The sequence below is a fragment of the Natator depressus genome, chromosome 1 (assembly GCF_965152275.1).
Source record: "Natator depressus isolate rNatDep1 chromosome 1, rNatDep2.hap1, whole genome shotgun sequence".
Classification (NCBI taxonomy): domain Eukaryota; kingdom Metazoa; phylum Chordata; order Testudines; family Cheloniidae; genus Natator; species Natator depressus.
Window position 1 is genome coordinate 237582453 of NC_134234.1, and position 23125 is coordinate 237605577.

Here is a 23125-nt window from a genome sequence, read left to right on the forward strand (position 1 = left end):
TGATTGGCTCTTGGTACTCTAAGATAAAAATCTGAGTCTCAGAGCGTTGACTTTGCTGCAAGTTGAACTGATGGAGAAGTTCTGTCAGTATATTAGCACTGTTCACATTAAAGCTAATACTCTGAATAAGGAAATCTAGGACTAGCCTCATTCCTTCCCTTCCTAGAAGTGAGGCAGTAGCTACCCTTCTGGCATTGGACAGGGACAGAATTAGAGTGAGACAGCTGTTAAGGATGGCTTATGAGCTGTAAAAGCATCAGCCTCTTCTGTCAGATATACTCCTGCCTTCCTCGACAGTTGCAGGTTAAAAACTTTACTCTTTAAGCAGCTACGCTTCAGCACTTGGCTGGGCTGGTCTCAAATAACCTAGCTAAAAAAGCAGCTGCTGCTACCCCAAGTTGTTCCTGCTGCTAGCATTGTGCAGCTTTGATTTACAGTAATATAGCTATCCTCCCTGCATCGTCTATGTGGCAGTGACAAAAACTAACTGAATATCCCTGAGATGTTTATTATCCCTAGGGTACAGATTGTGGGGGTGAACTATAGGTGACTTGCCCAGTTCCACAATGTAAGTGGAACTAAGCGATGCTTAGTACACACACTTCCTAACTCCTAGCCCTGTTTAATCCTGTAAATGAAACTCAGCCAACCCTCCCTGCTTTCACGCAGTGGGAGTAAGGCTTTCCTAGTGTGCCATCATGAATATGCTCCTTAGCAGGCTGCAGGGATACAGTTATAAAACAGTGTTATCCTTCATCTCCCAGGCTCAGAGGCAGGACTACAGGTTATTCTCTTGCTTTACAAAAGGGTGTAGAAAAAAGATTTGAGCCTCACTCCTCTACACAAATTGCAGATCAAACAATGAAAAAAACCCTGCAGTGCTGAATCCTGAAAAATACTTAACCCAGGGTTCTAGTGTCTTTTCTTTCTACCTTGCCCTCTACCTCCATTTCCAAAGGAAATGCTCCCATTATAGTACAGTTCCCCCATGCAGGCCCTGCACCAGAACACTAACCTTCAGCAATTTTTGTAAGGGTGCTTATCACAGTTTTGAGATTTGCAAGAACTAGTCCAGAAATGGCTTTGACACGCCCAGCTGCTGGATGCCTTCAGCTGGCACATAGTGTTTTTGCACTCCTAATGCTTTGGTATAAAATTGACATTTGGTTTGTATTAGTCTTTATTTCTATGTAATTGTAACTACTGTACACCTAAGCCTTAATTTTTTCTGCTTTTGCTGCCTTCTTCCCCCCGCCACTCCCTCCCCCCACTGCATTCTGACCCTGTACAGAAGGAACAAAACTGTTTCACATTTACATCTTTTTGTGTTCTAACTTCTGTGACTCATCTGTTTACATTCAGACACTGCTTGCTGGAACAAGTGAGTTTGAACCCTCTCAGGCTATTTGATGGAACAGCCACTGCAGTCTTGAAACACTCAGTCCAGATTTTACCTTCTCTACAACTAGGGTAAGGAACAGCAAGTCTAGACTCTCAAGCAAAGCAAACAGTGATGCATTTAAAAACAAAGTGAGATGGATACTGGACAAGAGATTGCAGATCATATATGGGCAAACTGGTCATTAAGGAGCTGAGTTCTATCTAGGCCTCTTTGGTCATACAGGACCCTCTGACCTCAAACAATCCTTGAGATCAACTCTATAAGAAAACAGTGAATCTCTACTTACACACAAAAAGGACAAGGTATTGTTATACTATGCTGGGGAAAACAGGGAAGAATGATTTATGTATCCTTACTTATGTTTAAATATGCAGGGGCTAGCTGTAGCATACAGAATGTCAAGTGGATGTATGAAAGTAGCAGGAAATTTAAACCATAATATATCTGACATCCAGTATTGGCCCCTGCTCATGGGCAGAGAAAGCTGAAGGTGGTGGTGCAATCCATAAGAGAAATGATTACAAGATGGTCCTGTCCATTTCTGGCAAATCCAGTTCTGCAGAAGTGGGGAGTAAACTTGTGCGACCTTCAGCTAGGCCTGATTTAGCCAGAACAAGTTCTAGTGGAAATGTCCTAAGATATATTCACCAATGCCAATAAAATAGACACCCTGGGCTATGCCAAAGAGGGGTGCTATAACCAGGGCCCGACAGCCTGCCCCCTTCATGAAGGCAGCAGGGCCCTCATGTGTCCAGATCTTCCTGTATATTTAAAAAAGAAAAACAAACAATTAGATAGCCAGACAAGCAGCATTTCAGACAGTTGTTACTTACAAACAAAGACTCGCAATCCTCAAATTAAAAACCAGATGCACTCAAAGCCAGGGTTTTTAATGGATTACCCAACAATCGTTCGGAGGGGAAGCATCTTGCGCCCACAGGAAATGGTCTAAGCATTTGCCTTGTATATTTCATCTGAACAAGTTATAAACCAGGTGATCATCTCCCAGTAGATCAGCTGTTTAAAGTACTTGGTTTACACGTCGAGGTTTGTTAGTCCCCTGCAGGCTCTTTCGGTATGAGGCGCTGTCAGGTTTGTTGTGGGAACTCACTCTTGTACCAGCTAATCCCTGCAGGAGCTACAGTAGAGAACAGAGCAGGAGCACTAGCTCAGGGGAAGTTCTGAGCCAATCTAATCCTAGACTCTTCCCACCAGGAAACCCTCTAGGGATTTATGCAGGAGCGTTGGCTGCGGGGGGGGGCAGGTGTTCCAGGTAATCCACTGTCACAGTAAGGCGGGGCTAAATGGAATGGCAATTGGACAGGGTGACACAGAACAGTAATACACCAGACATGCAGCAAGGGAATATTCTGGTTTACCTGGCACAGTCAATGATTCCATTATAGGTGTCCTCTCCAAGGCCTTTCTTTAGAGTTTGAATTCGGGTTTTTAGAACTAAATTGCATGGAATGGAAAAGAAACATTTAAAAAAAGTCCTCTCCAGGCAGAGTTCACAAGAGTTGTAACAAGGCAGTAGAGAACTGGAAAATATCACCATACATCTGAGTTACCGCCCCTCTTGTTAGATCCTGGTTTTTCATGCTGGAGCCCTTCTAATGTTAATCACAGAGACACATGCTACATGAATGATCCCTGGGGATGCATGTGGGTGTGAATCTGAGAGAACCTCAAGAGGAAACAATCAGGAAGTGATGGAAATTGGAGAGGCCTCAAAGTGCTCACTGGGTCAGTTTTGTTTGGATATGTAACCTCTTCCAGGGGGACACTGAACCGGCTCTCTTGCACTCAGAAGGTGGCTGTTATTCATCAAGAAAATGGAGAAGCAGCAGGGTTTGATTCCAGGGTCTTAGCCCTCTGATTGGAGCCAGCCTTGGGGAAAACGCAACCACGTATACAACAATCAGATGATGTTGACAAGGATGTTTTGTGACCCTCGAGAGCAACATCTGCCATTCTTGTGAGCGGGGTCCCTAACCTCAGGAAGTTGTCAGCATTTGCATATGTGGGAAATCACAGGGCTTCAGGGAGTACAGCAGCAGTTATCTGAAGAGCAGGACCTATGTCCTCAGAGTTCTCTACCAGCAGAGTTTGTAAGTCATGTGTTGTACAAGGGTCCTCAGCAAAGAGGTGAGCATAGTGAGAGACCAGGGTTTTTGGAGCCTGAACCTATTCCCTGTCTTCAGTCAGTTGCGTAATAATTTTGGTCCGCCACCAGCACCACCAATTCCTGTGTCACCACCACTCAGACACCACAAGGACTTGCACCTGAGGACCGCCAGGGGAGATTGGCCAAATCTGGGGCTGTGGTATGAAAGCAGCTGAACAACCTGAGTTTAGAGAAGTCCATCTCCTCCCTCTCTGGAGGACCGGCTGTACTGCCCTCAGATACTCACCATCTAGAGGGGTCACTGCGACTGCAGCCACGGATCCTGCCACACAGCCAGACACGAATGAATGGAAGAAGGGTGCCTTCTCAGAGTGCCTCTGTCCCAGTTTGTTGATGTTGGCAAACAGTGGGAAATAGATAATGGAAAAAGGCACATCCCTGTTGGGAGGGGAAAGAGTTAGATAAACACCCGACATAGACCAATACCACAGACTGCATTGGGAGCCTGGCTCTGACACGAGGTGAGGCAAAAGGCACAGGCTCACTCTTCTCCTATCCCTGTAGGCTCTTGTACAAAGTGGGTCACATCACTACCTGCCAGGGAGGAGATGGGGACCAAGCCCTCATCCTCACTAAAATATGGCTCTAGTGACTCTGAGATGAGACACAGCTGCAGTTTGGAGGTCACGAGTCTCCTGCCTGATGTGAAAATGGATCTGTCCAAGGAATGGAACAGGTGAGTGCAGAGTAGAGTGTACTTTCCATTTGGCAGGGAGAGGAGCAGAATTTGGTGAGAAAGCTTCAGCATCTGCTGCTGAGGTAGCAGAAAGAAGGTCAGTCTGGAAGGTTATAAAAGGAAAATTATTTGTGTTCCATTAGAACTGAAGTGTTGAAATAAATGGAGATTTCCCCCCGAGAAAGGTTCAAACCAAAGGATTTCCCCTCAGTTAAAAAAAACTACAAGCAAGAGCTGCTTTTCATTAATTTGGGGGAAACCTGTGAGCAGAGACGTGAAAATGCTGTAAAGCAACCTGGCAAAGGTGTTTAGCCCGAAGCTACAGCTTGGACCGAGCGAGCAAAATGCATTGTAGTCAGGTTTAGCATTTGAGGCAGACAGTTCAGAAAAGCGCAGAAGAGACAGATGTAGGCCCCTGCCTTGGATCAAGCATACTTTTCAACAATGTTTCGGGGGAGCAGGGTAGCAACAGGAATCCCAAGGACCCTTCCAGAGCTGGAAAGTTACCAGCATAGCCACCACCAATCTCAGGCAAAAGAGCAAACTGGGAAAACCAAAGTCAGCCTTGCAGGTACACGTCCCATGCAGTCCAGGAATTTCTGGTTTGGTTTTGCTTTATGCATAGCAGAAGGGACTCTGCTGAAGGGACATTTTCAGGCAAAAAGTCCTATTTAACAACACCCCCGACCCAAGCCCAGTTTCCCAGCCATGGTTACACCACCATCCCAAACTGTAAAAAGGAACGACATTCCCTCTTCTACATGACTTGCTCCCCTTGATGAGGCCTGTGTACTCTGTGCATGTCACTCAGTTTGACTAATAAGAACACTAATGAAATACCACACTGCTGATACAGCTTTCCCCTCCTGTTTGCCAAGTGGTTGGGGCAAGTCCTTCAGGAACAGATGCTAAAACCATGCAGTAAGGAGGGAGACCCTGGTTTGCAGGAGGTTCCCCACCCTTCCTCCTTGGAGTAGGGTGGGACTGGTTTCCCATACTGACTCATCACTCCCTGTGTCTCCCCACTTCTCACCTGAGCAGGGTGACTCCCAATCCCTTGTACAGTCCCACTAGCCCTTGAGTTTTCAGAAGATCTCTGGCGATCACGGTGGCTGAGGGGCGCTTGAATGCTGAGGCTGTGCCAGTGGTGTAAGGCCTGTCCTGAGGGGGCTGGGAGAAGGGAGCCGTTGGCCCATCTGGTCCCAAAACCTTTTGCTGATGAACAGCTGAAAACAAACAAGAAAGAGGAATTGGGTATTTGGAGGGAGAGGGGATCCCTCATTCTTTGCTAAGCAACCCCCTCCTCCCCCCAAGTCACTGCCTGGCTTCCCGGAGATCTGCCCCTAAATCCTTTCCTGAACAAAAGATCACTCCTGCCCAGAAGGTGAGAACAACTAGTGCTGAGAGAATAATTGATTTTGTAGGTTAATGGCTGAACCGAAAAAATCCAAAACAATTTGGTTAGTTTCAAACCAAAAGTAATTGTTCTCGGTTTTTCTTAACATGAAAAAGAAAAAAAAATTTCATTTGGGTCAATTCAAAACATTTTGTTTCAAAAATACCGTTTTGCCATGAAATGTGGAAACAGTTTGTTTCAAAAATGTCAAAACAAAACGTTTCTACAAAAATAAACCATTTTTTCCCCCAGCCAGAACTATTTGCCAAATTCAACCCGAATTTGCAAATAGTTTCAATATCCTGAAAAATGCTGAAAAAATGTCACCCAGCTCTAACCACCACCCTATCACTCTCTGTGTCACCGACTAGGGCTTCCCAGTCCAAATCACTCAAGCAGTCCTGAGATCATCAGAACTAACCACTTCTTCCCCACCACCCCCGGGAATGGAGAGTGTAACCTCTCTACGTACTCACCAACAACCAGCCTGACGGTAAAACGCCGAATGTGGAGTTTGAACTCAGATCCCAATATGGGAGCATGAGGCAATTACTAGTCTATTGTACCAGTCCAGAAATTAGATCCTGAACATTTACACAGCTGAACAGGTAAAAGAGTCTTGCATTTCTACATTTCTCCCCAGGGATTTCTTTTGTTCTTAAATCCAAATTACACTTTGCACTTAAATTATAATCACAGCTGTCTGTGGCTGGGACTGCAGGAGCCATTAGCTCTTTTCACAGCCAGTGTCCCCATGTCATTCCCTGCGGTACTGCTTACTGGGAGAGGCTGGGACAGGGGTCCCTTCAGCAAGGATTGAGGTGGTGGGGACTGCACAAGCCTGTTCCTGAGCATCAAGGGCTCAATGAGATCTGCATTCTAAAGGGACTATGACACCTGCGGGGTCTCAGGAAGTCTGTGACAAAGGGATTTACTGCAGAACCTGAAGCAACAATCTGGATGTCCACTCCCACCCCCGCCATGCAAAATAGGGCCTAACCCAGTCGTCCAGCATCCTGAAGCTGAATTTTCAGCATCTCCATGGGGGAGGTGACCACCACTTGGCAGGCCCCAGCTCCACAGCCAGCTAGCATCTCCCTCACCAGCGTCAACTCCTTCCTGCTGGGAACAACACAGATGTAAAGGGAATGCTCGGGAGAGAGACAGACAGGCAGGCAGTCACACAGATTTACACAGCTATCTGGAGGTGGGGCTGGGGGGGTTACACAGCCTTCTCATGCTGCATCTTGATGCTGCCAGGCCACCCCGGCACGACAGTTCCGCACTGAGTCCTTAGACATGTATCCTGAGCTATAAGGAAACAGACTAGACATGCTGTGCAACATATCCATATAGAAACAGGCACACAAGGGCACATACCTCCTTGATTATCCATGTACTCCCTGCACAGAATGCAGGTACATACGCACCCATCCATAAATGCTGTCTTTATTCCAACAGCCTGCCTACAATAGTGACCTTTGCTGCACAAAATCCCTAACACACCCCTGATTTTGCACTGCTGTACCAAGGGAGGAAATTCTTTCCTGACCCCAGCTAATGACTGGCTCAATGTCTTAAAGAATATAATTTTATAATTTTTCATCCTAGCTAATGTACTCTTAGACACTATAGATCCTTTTCTTATTCATTTACGTCTCATCCTTTAAAAACATTACTAATATAGTTGTCTCAATAACATCCTACAGCAGTGAGTTCCATGAGTTAATTTTAATATTAAATATTAAAAGCTGTTTGCTTTTATCCCTTATGAATACAGGTATTATATGCTTCCTTGACAGGAGTCTGGACTTTTAGCATTTAACAGTTTTTTCCATCTCTAATTTCTATGATCCTCTCTACTGTACAGACATATAAAGACCCACCCACACATGCTTGATATATACTCCCACACACAGTATATGCACATCCAAAGGAACTGATCAATGGTCCACCTAGTCTCTGGTAATGCTGTGTATCAGATACTTCAGAGGATGACAAAAAATTCCTATAATGATCCTGGACACGCACACATACTCATCACCCACATACTGTACACACAGAACCACAGGTATGCAGCTGCCCACAAAGCTACACACCTGCATAACTACGCAGACCCCCATAGAAACACTCACAACTACAAAAATACACATGCACACCCAAAACTAAATGTCTGTCTATAGCTTCATACAAATACTTCCCCCCAACACACACACACGTAAAATTTTTTGCAAGGCCAAAACTAGACAGTGACGTTTCCTCTGTACCTGTCCTGTGACAGCAGCTGTCGAAAAAAGTCATTGGCTGCCAGCTTGATTGCTTTCTCTGGCGTGACCAGTGTCAGGTTCACCGCGGCCCCTGGTCAAGGACAGAAGGGGCAATAAAGGGCTAATTCAGTCACGTTCCATGGTGTATTACAAATTCCTCCCACATTGATTACCCAAAGTAAGAATGGGGAAGAGAGACATCTCGTGCAAACGATTCCATGCAGCGAGTGTCTGAGGTCTCAGCTGGTCACAACTTCCAAGGTCTCAGCCCTACCTGGCAGTCCTCAGAATTAAATGCTTAGTATTGTGAGGGGACTCCTGGGACAAATGTGCAGAGCCCATGGTGACTCCCATTACAAGTGCACAGGGACCTTGGAGCCTGCTGGGACAGGAGAAAATCTCTTCTTACAAAATGATCTATATGATGAGAAGGATGGAGGAACACTAAGAGTGATTAGGCTTCCAATTGCTCCTGGCTTCACTGGAGTTTAGGAACGGGCACATCACAACAGTCAATGCTCCGTTCACTCCAACATTCTGCCGACAGCAATAGGCTATGCCATAGGAAGATGCCAACCCTCTAAAATGCCTGATTCTGCAGTGCTTCACCAAGGGAAGAAATTCCTTTTCTGACTCCCGCTGACAATCACTTTATGCTCTGAAGCGTGAGGCCTTACACCTTTGTAACTTTTTAACCTAACTAGTGTAATTGTAGATGCTGTTCTTATTCATATAAATATGTCTTTCTTTTAAATAAATTTAAATAAAGATAGTGGTCTCAATAATATCCTGCAGCAGGTAGTTCCACAGGCTAATTACGTATCAGGTAGAAGGGTATCGGGTATTTGCTTTCATCCATTTTAAGTTGTTTGTCTTTCAGTTCCAGCAAGCACCCTCTCTGTTTCTACTAAGTAGGCTTGAAAGGATTAGATTTCACTGTACACACAGACAAAAAATATTTCCATCAATAATAATTGAAATGTACAGGTAGGCAAAGTAAGAAAAATGCGGCTTGAGAATTTGATTTAAGGATATTTACTTATATATTTTGAGATGCGATGTTGACAATTTGTGTTGCAACGATTATAAAACTAACTGTTTGAATCTCAACAGTTACTGTTATTAAATAATTATTGTCTGATCTCCCCCTAATGTTTCACAATTTAAATAAAAATAAATACAATGAATAAAAGTCTAAAAATGCTTACAAATGAACATCAATATTATCTGTCAAAATGATAAATAAAAATCAAATTCTGTCAAGCCTACTAATAAGGTAAATTAGAGCATCCAACTGGCCTTTTCTAGTCATCATTTAATTTCTCTCTCTCATATCGTCCTGCCTCTGATAATTTCCACTGCTCTTCTCGGAAAGATTCCTTTTTTTGAGCCAGTATTTCTCTTGTCAGTAATTGTCAGCTGTGCTCAGTGAGAACAATGACTGTGTGTGCTTCAGGGACAGCTGGGTCTGAAATAATGTCTCTATTCCCGCGAAGAGGCGTACAGGTGGCAGTATATGCTTCTGCTGAGAGTCTGTAACTGACACAATGGGCCAATCCACTGCCAAGGGGCCCCTCCCGACATTCCCACAGAGACTACCTCGGTACATGCCGAAGAATCCCTCTGAACGCAGAGTCTTCACCAAGCAATCCCGCCTGGAACCAGAGAGAGAGAAATGGGGTGAGTTACTGCTGCCCCAGGATTGTGCCATTAGTTTGCTACTAACAACCCTTTTAGCTGCACTAGAGCTAGAGTTCACAGCCTCTGTAGGTAGAGGCCATTAGGGGGCAACATGATCACATGCCTGGAGCAGGCTGGACAGTCTGTTCATGCAGGGCAGTAGTATGTGCATGCATACACACGTGCCCACCACCCTTTGGCAGATCCTTCTGTAGAGGGAATAGACAGAAACGAGACAAAAGTCCCATTCTGGGAAAAGAACTATCCTAGCTACTACCATATTTAACACAGAGATGCCTAGCACGGCTCTGACAGGACAGGGATACTTTGACCAATAGTAAAATGTTATAATAAAATCATGCTATAGAGACGGCGTGCTGGAGGATACTCTAGAGCAGCGTTTCTCAACCTTTTCATGTTGGAGATCCCTTATTTGAAGTCAAAACTTTCCACAACCCCTCTTACACTGACTGTAAAAGAGTGAAAAGTAATAATAATCTAGGATAATTTATTTGTGTGCGCGTTTCAGGGGATTGACTGAGAATATCTGACCTTGAAGGGTAAGAGCGTGCAGACAGTGGGGGAACGAGATCTTCTTTTCTTTAGATTGTAATAAATTTTTCATGCCTTGTGACCCCTTATTTGCCTTTCGTGACCCTTTCTCCCCCCTCAGGGGCCATGACACTGCTCTATAGCACAGTTTGGTTAGCAGGGTTCTCAAGGACAAAAAACCTTCTTCTGCCCATTGGTCAGAGAAATTGTGCTAGAACCTCTATTAGCAACAACAAATATATTTAAACACAGTTGTAGCTACAGTTCTGACCCATTAGAACTTCTCTTTCCTGGCAGGGTTATATAACAGAACTGTGCACATTCCCAGCAGAACACTCCATACCCCATATACATTACACCCAATCGTTCACCCCTGGCACAGGCCATTGGGTCTGCTCCTTTATGGCCATTGGGGAGGGGCACATTTAAATATTTTCCCCATCTTCATAGTGCTTTACAAGCATTCACTAACTAATCAGTTCTGTTGCCCTGCAGCACCGTCTAGCATCCAGAGCCTGTAGGGCCTCTTTCTTTTCCTTTGTAGTCCCAGAAGCATTGGTAGCTTAAGACAGTACTGGGTCATGGAACGTAAGGCACTGGGTCGCGGTGGCTATGGTCAGCACCACCGACCGGGCCGTTAAAAGTCCCATCGGCGGTGCTGCCCGGCTAAGACAGGCTAGTCCCCACCTGTTCTGACATCACGCTGCTCCATGGAAGCAGCCAGCAGTAGGTCTGGTTCCGAGGCAGGAGGGCCACAGGGCTCTGTGCACTGCCCCTGCCCAGAGCACCGGCTCCACATTCCCATTGGCCGGTTCCCAGCCAATGGGAGCTGGGCAGTGCCTGCAGGCGAGAGCCACGCTGAGCTGCTTGAGCGCCTCCGCCTAGGAGCCACACCTGTGGCTGGCTGCTTCTGGGGAGCAGCACAGTCCGCGGTGCCAGGACAGACAGGAAGCCTGCCTTAGCACCCCTGCTGTGCCGCTGACCGGGAGCTGCCGGAGGAAAGCCCATGCCCAATCCCCTGCCCTAGCCTTGAGGCCCCCCAAACCCAGAGCCTCCTCTTGCACCCCAAACCCCTTATCCCTGGCCCCACCCTGGAGCCTGCGCCCCCAGCCCAGAGCCCTGACCCCCTCCCGCACCCCAACCCCCTGCCCCAGCCTAGAGCCCCTTCCCACATCCTGAACCCCTCATTCCCGGCTCCACCCCACAGCCCTCATCCCCGCACCCCAACCCTCTGCCCCAGCCCTGAGCCCCTCCCGCACCCCAAACCCCTCTGACCCAGCTCCACTGGGTCGTGGGCATCAACAATTTTCTTCAACTGGGTCACGAGAAAAAAAAATTGAAAACCACTGGCTTAAGACATCTCAGCTCTGCCCTTATCAACAGAAGGAAAACAGCATTTCCCAGGGAAGGGGCATTTCCCTGAGGGCTGCTGGAGGCTGAGAGCTGGCACTGTTTGTACAGAACAGTGCAGACTTGCCCTGCATCCTTTCATCAGGATGAGGCTCTTGGAACATGAGTGAACAAACTCAAGAGAAATTCTTCCCAGCATGCATCATGTCTGAGAGAGGAGGGGATGGGGAGAGGTAAACATTCCCAGGATACAGACAGCCACAGGGCAGCCATGTATGCTCAGTCAAACATGCACAACTCTATTCTGCAAGCCCCCTACTGAGTTCCTCGCTGCCCTTTATCTATTAATATGGAATTTTTTTATTTTATTTTATTTTGTGGAGGGATTTTGGTTCAATGATTTTCTTATCTCACCGCCCCGGATCCTAGAGATGCCTCATTCCTCTCCTGCCCCTCCTTGTGCCTCCAGCCAAATGCAGAGTAAAAGCCACTTTGGGGCCCAGGAACTCTTAACAAAGATGTATTGTTGCCAGTGGTAATGCCCTAAGACTGAGCTAGTTGGTGGATCCCCTGACAAAAGAAAACGAAAGGGAGTCAGCTGGGAGCAGAAGCCTCTTGTGCCTCAGTGGACGAGGAATGAACAACAGGGACAGCTGAGGAAGAGGTCTTCAGCTCCAGCCACCGCCACCATTGTTGGGAGGGCAGGGAGGATTAGGGACAGTTTTATGTTCACTTACTAGTGCCCCCACCTGGGGGGTTCTAAGAACACATACATTCCAGTATAGACTCCTTGTCCCTGCTGGTTTTGAAGACGGGTTTTCGCCAGATCAATTGGGAAGACGCAGCTCACTCCCACTAGCCCGGCCACACCTCCATTAATTAACTTTGCTGGAACACTGAAATGAGAAGGGAGAGGTCAACACCACACAGGCAACTCTCAGCAATAGAATGTCAGCTGCTTGCCCTGCCCCCAATCCCTCCTGGATCCCCTTCTAGGAGCCTAAATTCCTTTTGAAAAGGAGATTTAGGCTCCTAAATCAGTTAGGTGCTGTGATGCTGAGCACAGCAACACCTAAATACCTTTAAAAACCTGGGCCTTTGTCTCTTCATGCCTCAGTTCCCCATCTGTAAAATGGGGCTAATAGCATTTCCCTACCTTAGTGGGGTATTGGGAGGACAAATACATTAAAGATTGTGTTGTGAGGTGGTAACGGGCCCATGTAAGCACCTTAGACACAGTGGAGAGTAAAGAGTGGAGACTAACAGCTGCCCAAGGGACTTCTTCAGGTCCTTTCAATGGGAGTTGTGTGGCAAAACCTCCTTGGCAGCTTTGAAAATCTCAATCACAAACAGAAAGAATGAATGAAATCTGAAGGGCAGCCCTGCACAACTACCAACAGGGATGCTGCACAAGGCCGTGCCCCTTTTAAGGACTGCTGCTCTTCGGGACCCATCCCCAGAGCATGGGAACAAGAGTGTAATGGCTGCTTCCTCATTTCCCATGTAGTTAGCACAGTTAAGCCCCACAGCTGCAATCCCATCCTTTTGTGACAAGCCCCCCTCCACCCAAATCAGCTACCAAACCCTTTGCACTTGCACAGCCCAGGCAGTAGGAGCCAACCTGAGCCCCTATTAAACGGATTTCACACATGGATCCACCAAACCTTGGGCCAGGCTTTTCCTCAGTCTAATGAGGAGCTCTCTGGATGGGCTGGGAAAGGTTGCTAGTGAGTGGACTGATTCTGCAGTTTGATTGGCTAACATCTCCCTCCCAGGCAGAAAGGGGAAGGTGGTCAGCCAACCACCTCAGCACAGACTGCAGAGCTTGATGAGCACCAAGGGGCCTTGGATTTTCCAGGGTTTTACGATCCCTACTCACTGAAGTAACACGGCCCGGCAACCTCACACAACTGGCCCAAGCAAGGCTGCGAAAGGGAACTGGGCTGCTTATGAAGTCCCAGAGGTGGTGGAGATGCTGGGACAATAGCCTGTAGAGCTAGGCTGCTTGCATGCATATATATCTTTTGAGTTTGACCATGTTACATTATAGGTTTGTTATTCGTTATTAGAATAGGTTTATCAATTTGTATTCGAGTATTTTAGCTGTAACGCAAGGTACCTACAATGGCCGCAGGCTCTGTAGCTTAACTTAAGACAAGTTAGTATATATGTTTGTGATCTTTTGCATAGATAAGTGGGCAAGTTAAAGCAAGTTGGTAGGTAAGGCCACCTAAGTTCATGGCCTTTGTCAGACTTAACAGATACACCACAAAGAACATGGAAATAACCAGTTAGGACAGAAACAACAGAGGTGAGGATGAGCTAATGGTCTCTAATAGTTACAAATATTTCATTAATACACATGAACATGCCAGCCTATAGAATAAGTGCATACCCTAACATTTTTGTGGGTGAGGAAGTTAAGTTTGGACATGGAAGGAGGGCACTTAGGGATCAGGCCCTATAACAGGAGCAACCCACCATGTTGGGAAGGTTCATCTTGTTTTATTGTTAGTTCTTCCTTGTTTTAAGTAAACTCTAAGTTAGCTTCTATGGTCTTTCTATAGTGTTTAGCTCTAGCTTCTTCATCTCTCACTCAAGACTTGAGGAACCTGGACCAACGAACCCTCTTGGCATGCCAGAGGCAAGGCTAATCCTTTGTTTCTTATCACCAGGTTATCAAGGAAGGGTGTGAGTAAATTAATTGAGAAACTTTTATAGTATATAATACCACACGAACTGCTAGAACATTATTGCTTTTGTAATCAGTTGAGTATTTATTATTTGATTACTATTCCATTACTGTTCTATTTATCTCAATAAAAGGCTTTAAGGCTGCATTTTCTCAGTGAGAGGTTTCCTTGTCATACATCCCAAAGATTGCCTGATTTTGGGACAAGAACCGTATCATCATCTGATCAGATTAACTGGCCAGCCTATAACCCATATTATCTAACAATATTATTAACCTCCCATAAAATCAGGCAACAAGCAGTAGGATTAGGATGTCTTCTGCTCGTGCTCTTAGCCCTTACAGGTGGATTAAAACCAAACTCTGTGTACATGCAAAGAAATCAGGACCTGGGAAAACTCATACTCCATCATCCGATTGGATGGGAAGAGCTGGCCCACCTGACTCCCAGCTGTTGCAACGGACAACCAGCTAGCAGTTTAGCCAGAGGCCAGAATTATGCCCCAAAGGGTAAGAAACTGTGGGAATGGCACTGACCTGATTTTCTTCTTGCTCCCCATAGTTCCTCGAGCACCTTTTTCCTTGACTGCTGCAGACACAGGGGGATTCTTTCACCACAGAGACACTCTTCCCTTTGAAAGAAGCTGCCTTGTACAGCTGGGGGATAGAACATCAGATCTTATAGCACCAATTGCCACGTGCTTTAATATCTACAAGCATATTATTCACTTGTCTCTGGTATTTACCACATGTGATCTATTATAAGCCCATGGAATACATCAGTGGGTTCACAATTTATCATGCACCATGCAATTGCCTCACCTGCACTCTACCCATTTACCCACCTCCCCTTCACAGCAAGGCCAAAATCCCCAAAGTGATCCCCTAGCACTCATTGATTTCAATGGGATTTAGGTGCCTGAATCCCTTTGAGGATCTCAGCCTACGCCTAACATCCCAAGGTGCTGGGCACCTTCGAACAGCCACCATTTTCTTTTTCTAAATCAATTCAATACAGAAATGTTCCCTTCTTTTCTCCAGTTGTGGAATTCCTCACCCTCCCTCCTGCCCAAATTACACCCGCCCTAGTCCCTGGATGGGTGAGATTCAGTTCTGCATCTGAGATACATTCAAGGTCTAATCTCATGCTGAGTGCCAAGGGGCTGAAGAGTCACGTACAACCCCCAAGATGGATGAGCCATACAGAACAGCTAGCCCTATTATTCCAGTTGCTCTGACAGCTCTCTGTGGGGCCTGAGAGCATCTCTAGTTGCCAGGATAGCTTGCCGTAGCTCTTTAAGCTGGTCTTATCCTAGCAACAGGATTGTTGAGGAACCACTGAACAGATGGTACACAAGCTCCCCTGTCGTAGGCCTTCTGTCTCTTGTAAAAAGCAAGGAGCAAAAGAATCCCTGAGGTACAAAGCCACGTCTGAAAGACCATGAGGTGTCTCCCCCACCCCCAGCCACAGCTGGCTCCAAGATTCATAGTAAAGGATGTCTCCTCCTGGGACTAGCATGGCCTTGTCTGCCGAGTGCTGTGGAAGAGACAAGGGGGTGGAAGGCAGACAAAGGCAGCAGCAGCCTGGAAACCACCTTAGGAAGCAGGGGAAGAATTGTGAGTGGGGTTGGAAGAGGGGATGAAGTGAGCAGAACCTTTGCTCTCTGTAACCTGATCTCTAGGGACACCAACACCTGGCCATTCTCTGCACATCTGCCCTCAGAGCACAAGGTGCCAGGGGCCAGTGGGAAGGCCCAGACATGGGAGCGGATGGAGAAGGTGGCTTGAATCCGGGGCTGAGATCACAGCCTTTTCCAGTTGTTTGCGTACATTCTCTCTTTCAATGAGTATAGGCAGTTTTCGTGCTTGTCATTAAAAAACAGCAGTAGCTGGAGTCAGGCAGAGGGCATGCAGGCCCTCCCCCAGCTTCCTCCTTCCTCCAAACTCCCCATGCACCTCAACCCTGCCCTGCAGCACCCCCTGCTGGGCCAGTCCTGGCCTCCTCCAGTCCGAGCTCTGCCAATGCATGGCACTCCTGACCTGGGATCCCAGCTAGTTTGTGAGGGAGGCAGGAACTGAAGCGAGTGCTGTTCTAAACGCAGATCTCTTGTGCAAACACTTTATTCTGATCAATGCTAAAGCAGCACTGCAGGGCTCCAGAGGAGCAGACACCAACCACTGCCAGCTAGAGAGTGGGTTGGTGTGGTGGTGGGATTTCCAGGAGTGAGGGAGATACAACAGAGGACTGGAAAGGGAGGATCCTTTGGAAAGTGGGCCCTGCCATTGGATGGGGCCCTGCATTAGGGGGGAATAGGTGAATAGCAGGCAATGTGGCACGAAGCTGATTGCTGCCAATACAGGGCCCAGGGAGAAGATGCACTCTAGGTCCAATACTTCCCCTATCAGCCCCCTCCCCCCCCCCACGCTCCCCCACCAGTCACATTATGCAATGACCTGAAAGTGGGGGGGGAGCGTGCAGGGGCAGGACAGTGCCGGGGAGCTGTGACTCATTGGAATGGCATGACACACACAAACACTGTGTGCTGACTGCGTTGAGACGAAAGTCTGATGCTTTGGCAGCGAGGGAGTTCAAATGTCAATGGATCTGGAGCGTGAGCATGGAGTAGAAGAATCCCCTAACAGAAAGCTAGAGCCTGCGGCCATTGTACATTCTTCTCTGTCCCAAAACAGGTTACACAGCGTGTGGGATGATGATGTAAGTGACGAGATGTCAAGACTGGCTTTGGGCACTCTTTGCTGACACCCAGACCCAGATTTGCCAACCCCCCAGTGTTCAAAAAATAAATAAATAAATATCAACATTTGCTTAAAAATCATGAGATTAAAAAAAAAGTTTGGGGTTCTTTTTAGTTGCCTTTTGGTGGTGGAGTGTCTAGTGTTTCGAGCTCTTCTTCACAGCTGTGAGGGCTAGACACTTACCTGATTTTTAAAATGAAAGCTGACAGATTGTCAGGCAATACCCTGACTCCAACAGCCAGGGCATGAGGAAAAACCCCCAAAATCACAAGACACATGATAAAAATGGTGAGCGTTTGAGCATGGCAACACTGCAGTCCAGTTCCTACTCCTCTAACTCCCATTATCACCCTCCTCCCAAAAGTGGTAAAAGCCCATGCTGTGAGGTGCACTTTGCTAGGTTATTTTCTAGACTGCACCCTGGTCTGTTTGGGGCAGCTAATTCTGACAGGGACCAGAAGGAGCACAATGTAGGATGCGCTCGCCTCCTTCAGCAAAGCAACTTCTCTCCGTACATTACTAAAGAAGTCAGAGACAGGTCTGGATCAACACCTCTGAACTCTGGGGAAGTTCAGACCCAGGTCTGAACTTTGCAGCTTGGACCCACATCTAAGAGAAACCCAACTTCCAGATTCCAGCACCATCAAGCACTTCTGAAGCTCTAGGAATCCAAGTGGCACCAGGAGTTTAAGGAGACCCAAGACTGGGATAGAACTCCACCGAGTGCCATTCAGGCTAGTCCTCTCCATACCCTCGGCTGTGACTTACCCAGAAAACATGTATTTATGAATGATAAGGAGCATCTGTGTGTGAATGTGTTGGGCTGATGCACAGATGGAACTGCTATAAGATCAGAAGAGAAAGAGGTGAGACTTACCTCTATTTCTGACCCATCAGTTTTCTCCCTTCTCCTTGTCCTTGCTCCTCTTCCAAACCCAAATATCTGACTCACAGCTGGATTCCACTAGCAAGCAAACCCCATCCCTGGCTTAAGGGACAGTTCACAAATTCCCATTGTTTTTAAGCAGTGTAAAAATGCTTTTTCTGTTTGGTTGGCTTTTCCTCCCTTAGCCTGGGAAAGAAGTCACTCCTGGTCCCTTCCAGCCAGAGTTTTCCCTCTGGGTGGGGACAGATAGGTGGAGGAGGGGCACATCTCACACAAAAATGCCTGTTAGGTTTTTAACCTAAAATTAAAACAGGTTTTTAGATTAACAAAGGCTGGATTTCCTCCCACTTTGCTGAGCCACGCCCTCCCCACAACTGTCAGGCTATAATCATTCAGTTAACAGAACCACAGACTTGCTAGACCAGTCAGTCCCTATCCCTGCCAGAGCAGGCTCGCTCGTTCGGGCTTTCCCCACTCTAGTTTTAAATGTCATTAGCTATGGGACTTCTACCATTTCCCCTCCGAGACTGTTTCATAGTCAAACAGCTTTCGCCATCAGGAAGCATTTCCTGATATTCAACCTCCACTTTTTCTTTCTTAATTTCATCCCATAGCTCCTAGTCATTCCCCCTTGTTCTACAGGAACCAATTCTTTCAGCCCTTGGTGCTTACACTCTTCACATGCTTATAGATTTAGGTCTCTTCCACCCGCAGGTAGTTTTCTTTTACCCACTTTATTACAGAAACTTGGCCTCGTATCCACATTTAAGGGCTAGTCAGCTGATCCAGGGAATCAATCCAGTCAGCACTGAGCCTTCTATGCAACAATGGCCTCAGAAGGATGTTAACAAACTTTAACAAACCGTAGGAGAATTCCTAAGAGATATTTGAGGTTTATCTGTAGGATAAACAAAAATGTGTAAGCAAATCTGGTACCCAAACTCCATGCTATCCCTAGTCACTTATGAGAGTGGTGCATGATGGGGCTCTCTCACTTCGTGACCAGTTTGTCTGACATGGTTCTTTCTGGGCAACCTCTGCTTTCCCCTCTTCAATTCCAAACAACTCTTCATCCTCATTTAGAGAGTTGCTTTCCTGCTCCCAGTGACTTATATCCACTGAATTATAATTCTCGTGCTAGGAGATTTCCCCCCTTCAGGAAAGGTGCATTACTACAAAGAAACTTAAATATGTTTTTTTATAGTGAATTCTTCCAGAGACAAAAGATGAAGACTAGATGTTGTCTTAGAAAACACCCCCTAGTTCTACCACAAGTTGCTGAGCTAGATGGAAGAATCACTGTGAATCTATGGCCTGTGTTCTGCTGGAGGTCAGATTAGGCGATCATAATGCTCCCTTCTCGTTTTAAAATCTATGAACCTGTGGCTGCTTGACTAAGAGATTCATGGGAAAGAATCAGTTTCCCCAGGGACTCTCTAATTAGACACAGGGAGCGTATGTGTGATGCGGCTGCACAGGGACACTCAAATCAGAGGGATGTGTGTGGGAGTATGATGCACATTTCCAAGGGAAGCTTGGCTAAGGTGTATGTGGGTTGCATTTCCCCAAGAAAGATTGTTTCAGATGCAGATATGGCTGTGATGCATTTCCCCAGGGATACTTTATGCAGGGGTGTCTGTGGTTCTGTGATGCTTTGCTCCAGGGAACATTAGATGAAGGCAGGTTGGGGTGGGATATATTTCCCCAGCAATGTTCCTGTTTTTTTCCCCACCTCATTTCCCTGCTGCAGTGATGAAGGCACTAGGATCTTGAGCGGCAGACATTGGAGTTTAAACCATCAGTATTGAAACTTACAATCTTAGACCCTGTAACTCTCTCCTGCCTCTTTGCTTCCTGCCCTCCAACCCTTTACTTTAACTACTAGATACCAGGTCCTGCTTTACTCTCATTGAGTCTAATAGCTAAAACAGGAGCCAGACTGACAGATTTTGGGGAATCCCTGTCACTCCAGAACCCCATGGTGCTGAATGTTCTTAAACACCACAGCAACAAAAGGGCACTGAAAATATCAGAGTGTCTAGAGCTTGGATGCATCCCCAAGAGAATATGAGAGGAGAGTGTGGTTCAGTCCAGTTCGCGTACGGACATCCTCTCTCCCCTCAGCCTGTGCCCTGCCATAAACAGGATCTTCGTCCAGCACTGATCTTTTCAGGGAAGGGGGCTTTAAAGGAAGGAGCATGGTTGGGGGTCTCTAGATTTGCCCTAAAACAACGAGGACCCCACCAATAAATAGGGTATGTCTAAGCATTTGCTGGAAGGAACCTAAGGGCATCGCAGACACATTCTGGTAGTTTCCATTGCCAACAGGAAGGCAGCAGGGCTGGCCTTTGGCACAAGCAATAAAAGCAACAACTTGCTGTCCCATGCTGACTCAGCAAATCATGGTCCAGTCTCTCCCACTGGAAGAAGAGAGGCAGCTCCACTCTTGTTTCTTCTCCATGGGGCATGGTAGCTTGGAGTCCCGAAGAATCAAAATATGGCACCAGTGAGAAATGCCATCAGTGGTATAACCCGCTGGCACTGGCTGGCTGCCTTTAGCTCCCGCTCTAAGGTTTGTGCTGCCCCAGGCACGGTGAGACAACAGTCCAGGCCTCATAGCCTGAGGCATCCTACTGACACTGAACCTTCTGCTTGCCTAGGGGAGCGCTTGTTTTGGCTGTACAGACATGGCAACCCAGAAGTCCGACGGCACTTCTCACTGCTCCAGCTCATCAAGGCTCTAAGGAAATCACTGTGGATCTGTAAAAGCTCAGCCAGGAGCCAACCTGGGCCCAAGGGAGGGAGGCTGAAGAAACTGTGACCGCATCTAACACCTATGCAGGAAGGAAGGTTCACGAGTATAAACGTCCTTTTGGCCATTCATCGTGGATTGAGTGGGTAAAGGAAGAGCAGAGGTGAAAGTAAGCCAGTCCAGTCCGGTGTATCGGCAAGAGCCGGTACACAGCCGACCGTACCAGCAGGGGGCAGCTTCCCCTGCTGGCAATTTAAAAGGGCGCGGGGCTCCTGACAGTGGCCGGAGCCCCTGGCCATTTAAATCACTGCCAGAGCCCCGGGGCTCCTGGCTGCCCCTGCCGTGACCGCTACCATGGGGCTCTGGCGGTGATTTAAAGGGCCCTGGGGATTTAAAGCCCCGCCCCTTCCAGTTGAGCACCCCCCTCTCCCCCCACACACCTTGCTCAGGATCCCGGCCCTGCGTACCAGTAAGTCCCTTAATTTACTTTCACCCCTGAGGAGGAGGGAAGGCAGGCAGCTGTCTCCACTGTATGCAAACAATATGAAGTAGTGCCTAAAAGGCCTAAAAGCTGATGCTCTGGCACACGCTGGGTGTGCCGTCCATGATTGCAGTACATTCTCCTTAGGGGTAGGAAAAAGCTCACAGTAACAACTGACACAAAGGGTCAGGTTTGCCCCTGCAATAACAACTCCACTGGGTTACGGTTGCCAAGCCTCCAGGATTGTCCTGGAGTCTCCAGGAATTAAAGATTAATCTTTAAAGATTGCTTCATGGGATGAATCCTTCAGGTATACATCCAACCAAAATTGGCAACCCTACACTGACTTCAATGGAGTAATTACACTGTGGACAAAGCTGACCTTTTGAAAAAGCTTCAATTGCAAAGCCCTTCTATGTTTGTGTTCAAAATTCTTCTCTGCCAACATTGGCTTAGATGGGGCCCTTCCCCCTCCTGCTGTATGTCAGAGAGGAGCCAGGGTTTGATCGATTGCAATTTTCCTCTTCTGTGCCATGGTCAAAACACAAAGGTCAAGGCCCCAGGAAATTGCAAACAACTTTTGCCCGCCAGCCCTGGAAGAATTGGTGCATTTGGGAAGAGAGGGTGATCTTTTTACAATCCCTAACTACTGAGAGTGTGTTTTGGAAAGAAATGGGTTTTTTAAGTTGGCAGGGAATATTTGGTTTCCTGGTGCTGCTGGGGAGAGCAGGAGTAGCTCCACCCAAACAGAAAGGAAATGCTGCAGCAAAAAGCTGGAGAGACTTCAAGCCAGAGGGCTGCTATCACATTACAAACCCCACCCAAGCTGCCCCTTCCCATGCTCACCCTCTCCCCAAAAGCCCATGTACCCCCTTCCAGACCCGAGCCTTTTCTTCTCCACACGGGGCTTCAGAGAACATGCACAGAGCTGCCAAGCTTCACTCATTTGCAGGGAGGGACTTCTCCCTTTGTGTGTTGATTTTAAGACTATTTTTACAGTATAGCAGAAACTCACAATTTGCAGTAATGCCTGGGAGGCCCATACAGGCTCAGGGAGCGAAGCAAAGCCAGCCATGTTCTGTTTTGTAATGAATGGTGTTTAGTGTTAGTATTTTTATGCAAAATACTTCAGAGTGCTCTCTTTTGTAAAAACATTAAAGGGGAAACTATGCTTTATGGACTGAACATAAGGCTGTGAGTCAGGAGACCTTAAATTCTATTTCTGACTCTTCCATGGGCTTGGTATGCGTGTGACTATAGTCAAATCACTTTACCAATCTGTGCCTTGGTCTCCCTGACTGCAAAACAAGAATATTTTCTAGAACTGGTTTAAAAACAAAATCAGGATTTCCATCGCCCAAGAAATGCCAATATTTCAAAATTTTGTTTTTTAATCTCAAATTGGGACAAAAAGCCAAAATATTAAAATTTTTCATGGAACGTGAAGTTCCAAAAAATTCAATTTGGAAACAATGAAACATTTCAATCAAAACAAAACTTTTTCACTTAACAGAACTGAAAGCTTTCATTTTGGCTTAGTTAGACAAACCGGCATCCTCATGAGGTGCCTCATGGGTGCTGCAGTTTGAGTGGCTCATGCCCTCCCTCTCCTCATGCCTCTCCCTCTCTCTCCTCTCTCGGTGGACTCTCCAGCAGAACTACATCTCCCATGATGCACTGCGGTCACGTTACGCTCATGATGCACTTAGGCTGTTCAAACCAGAGAGGACATGGCAGTGTATCATGGAAGATGTAGTCCTGCCAGGGATCACAGCCCATTAAGAAGAATAGGGGCATATAGGATGCAAACTACAACCCCCATGGGCACTACAGCCGCTCAGGTAGACACAGATTAGATTTCAAAATGAAACATTCTGATTAGTTTGAGCAAATGTAATTGTTATGATTCAAGTCAACTTGACTCAAAACAAACTATTTCATTTAGATTTTATCCATGGAAAAATCAAAAAGTCTCAGCAAACTCTAAATATTCCTGTGGAAAAAAATCATTTTTGTGGAAAATGCTTTTCTCATTAAAAAAACTGA

At 46.7% G+C, this 23125-nt stretch overlaps 2 protein-coding genes across 2 annotated transcripts in view; one reads left to right on the top strand and one right to left on the bottom strand.

Moving 5' to 3' along the window:
* Window positions 1–23125, top strand: part of BID (BH3 interacting domain death agonist) — a 185137-nt gene that overhangs the window by 152688 nt on the left and 9324 nt on the right. The window lies entirely within an intron of this gene.
* Window positions 1268–17937, bottom strand: SLC25A18 (solute carrier family 25 member 18). The gene is made up of 10 exons (XM_074938704.1): window positions 17838–17937; window positions 14741–14860; window positions 12285–12407; window positions 9529–9584; window positions 7930–8020; window positions 6663–6781; window positions 5300–5492; window positions 3817–3968; window positions 2782–2857; window positions 1268–2163 (listed from the first exon to the last, which is right to left on the bottom strand). The coding sequence occupies exons 2-10, from the start codon at window positions 14761–14763 to the stop codon at window positions 2022–2024; spliced, it is 975 nt and encodes a 324-aa protein (XP_074794805.1). The 5' UTR covers window positions 14764–14860; window positions 17838–17937; the 3' UTR covers window positions 1268–2021.

Coding starts and splice junctions, on each gene's coding strand:
- SLC25A18 (XM_074938704.1), bottom strand. CDS start 14,763: ATGGGGAGCAAGAAGAAAATCAG. Junction 12,408..14,740: donor GGGAGCAAGAAGAAAATCAG/GTCAGTGCCATT, acceptor TTCTCATTTCAG/TGTTCCAGCAAAGTTAATTA. Junction 2,858..3,816: donor CGCAGTGACCCCTCTAGATG/GTGAGTATCTGA, acceptor CATGCAATTTAG/TTCTAAAAACCCGAATTCAA.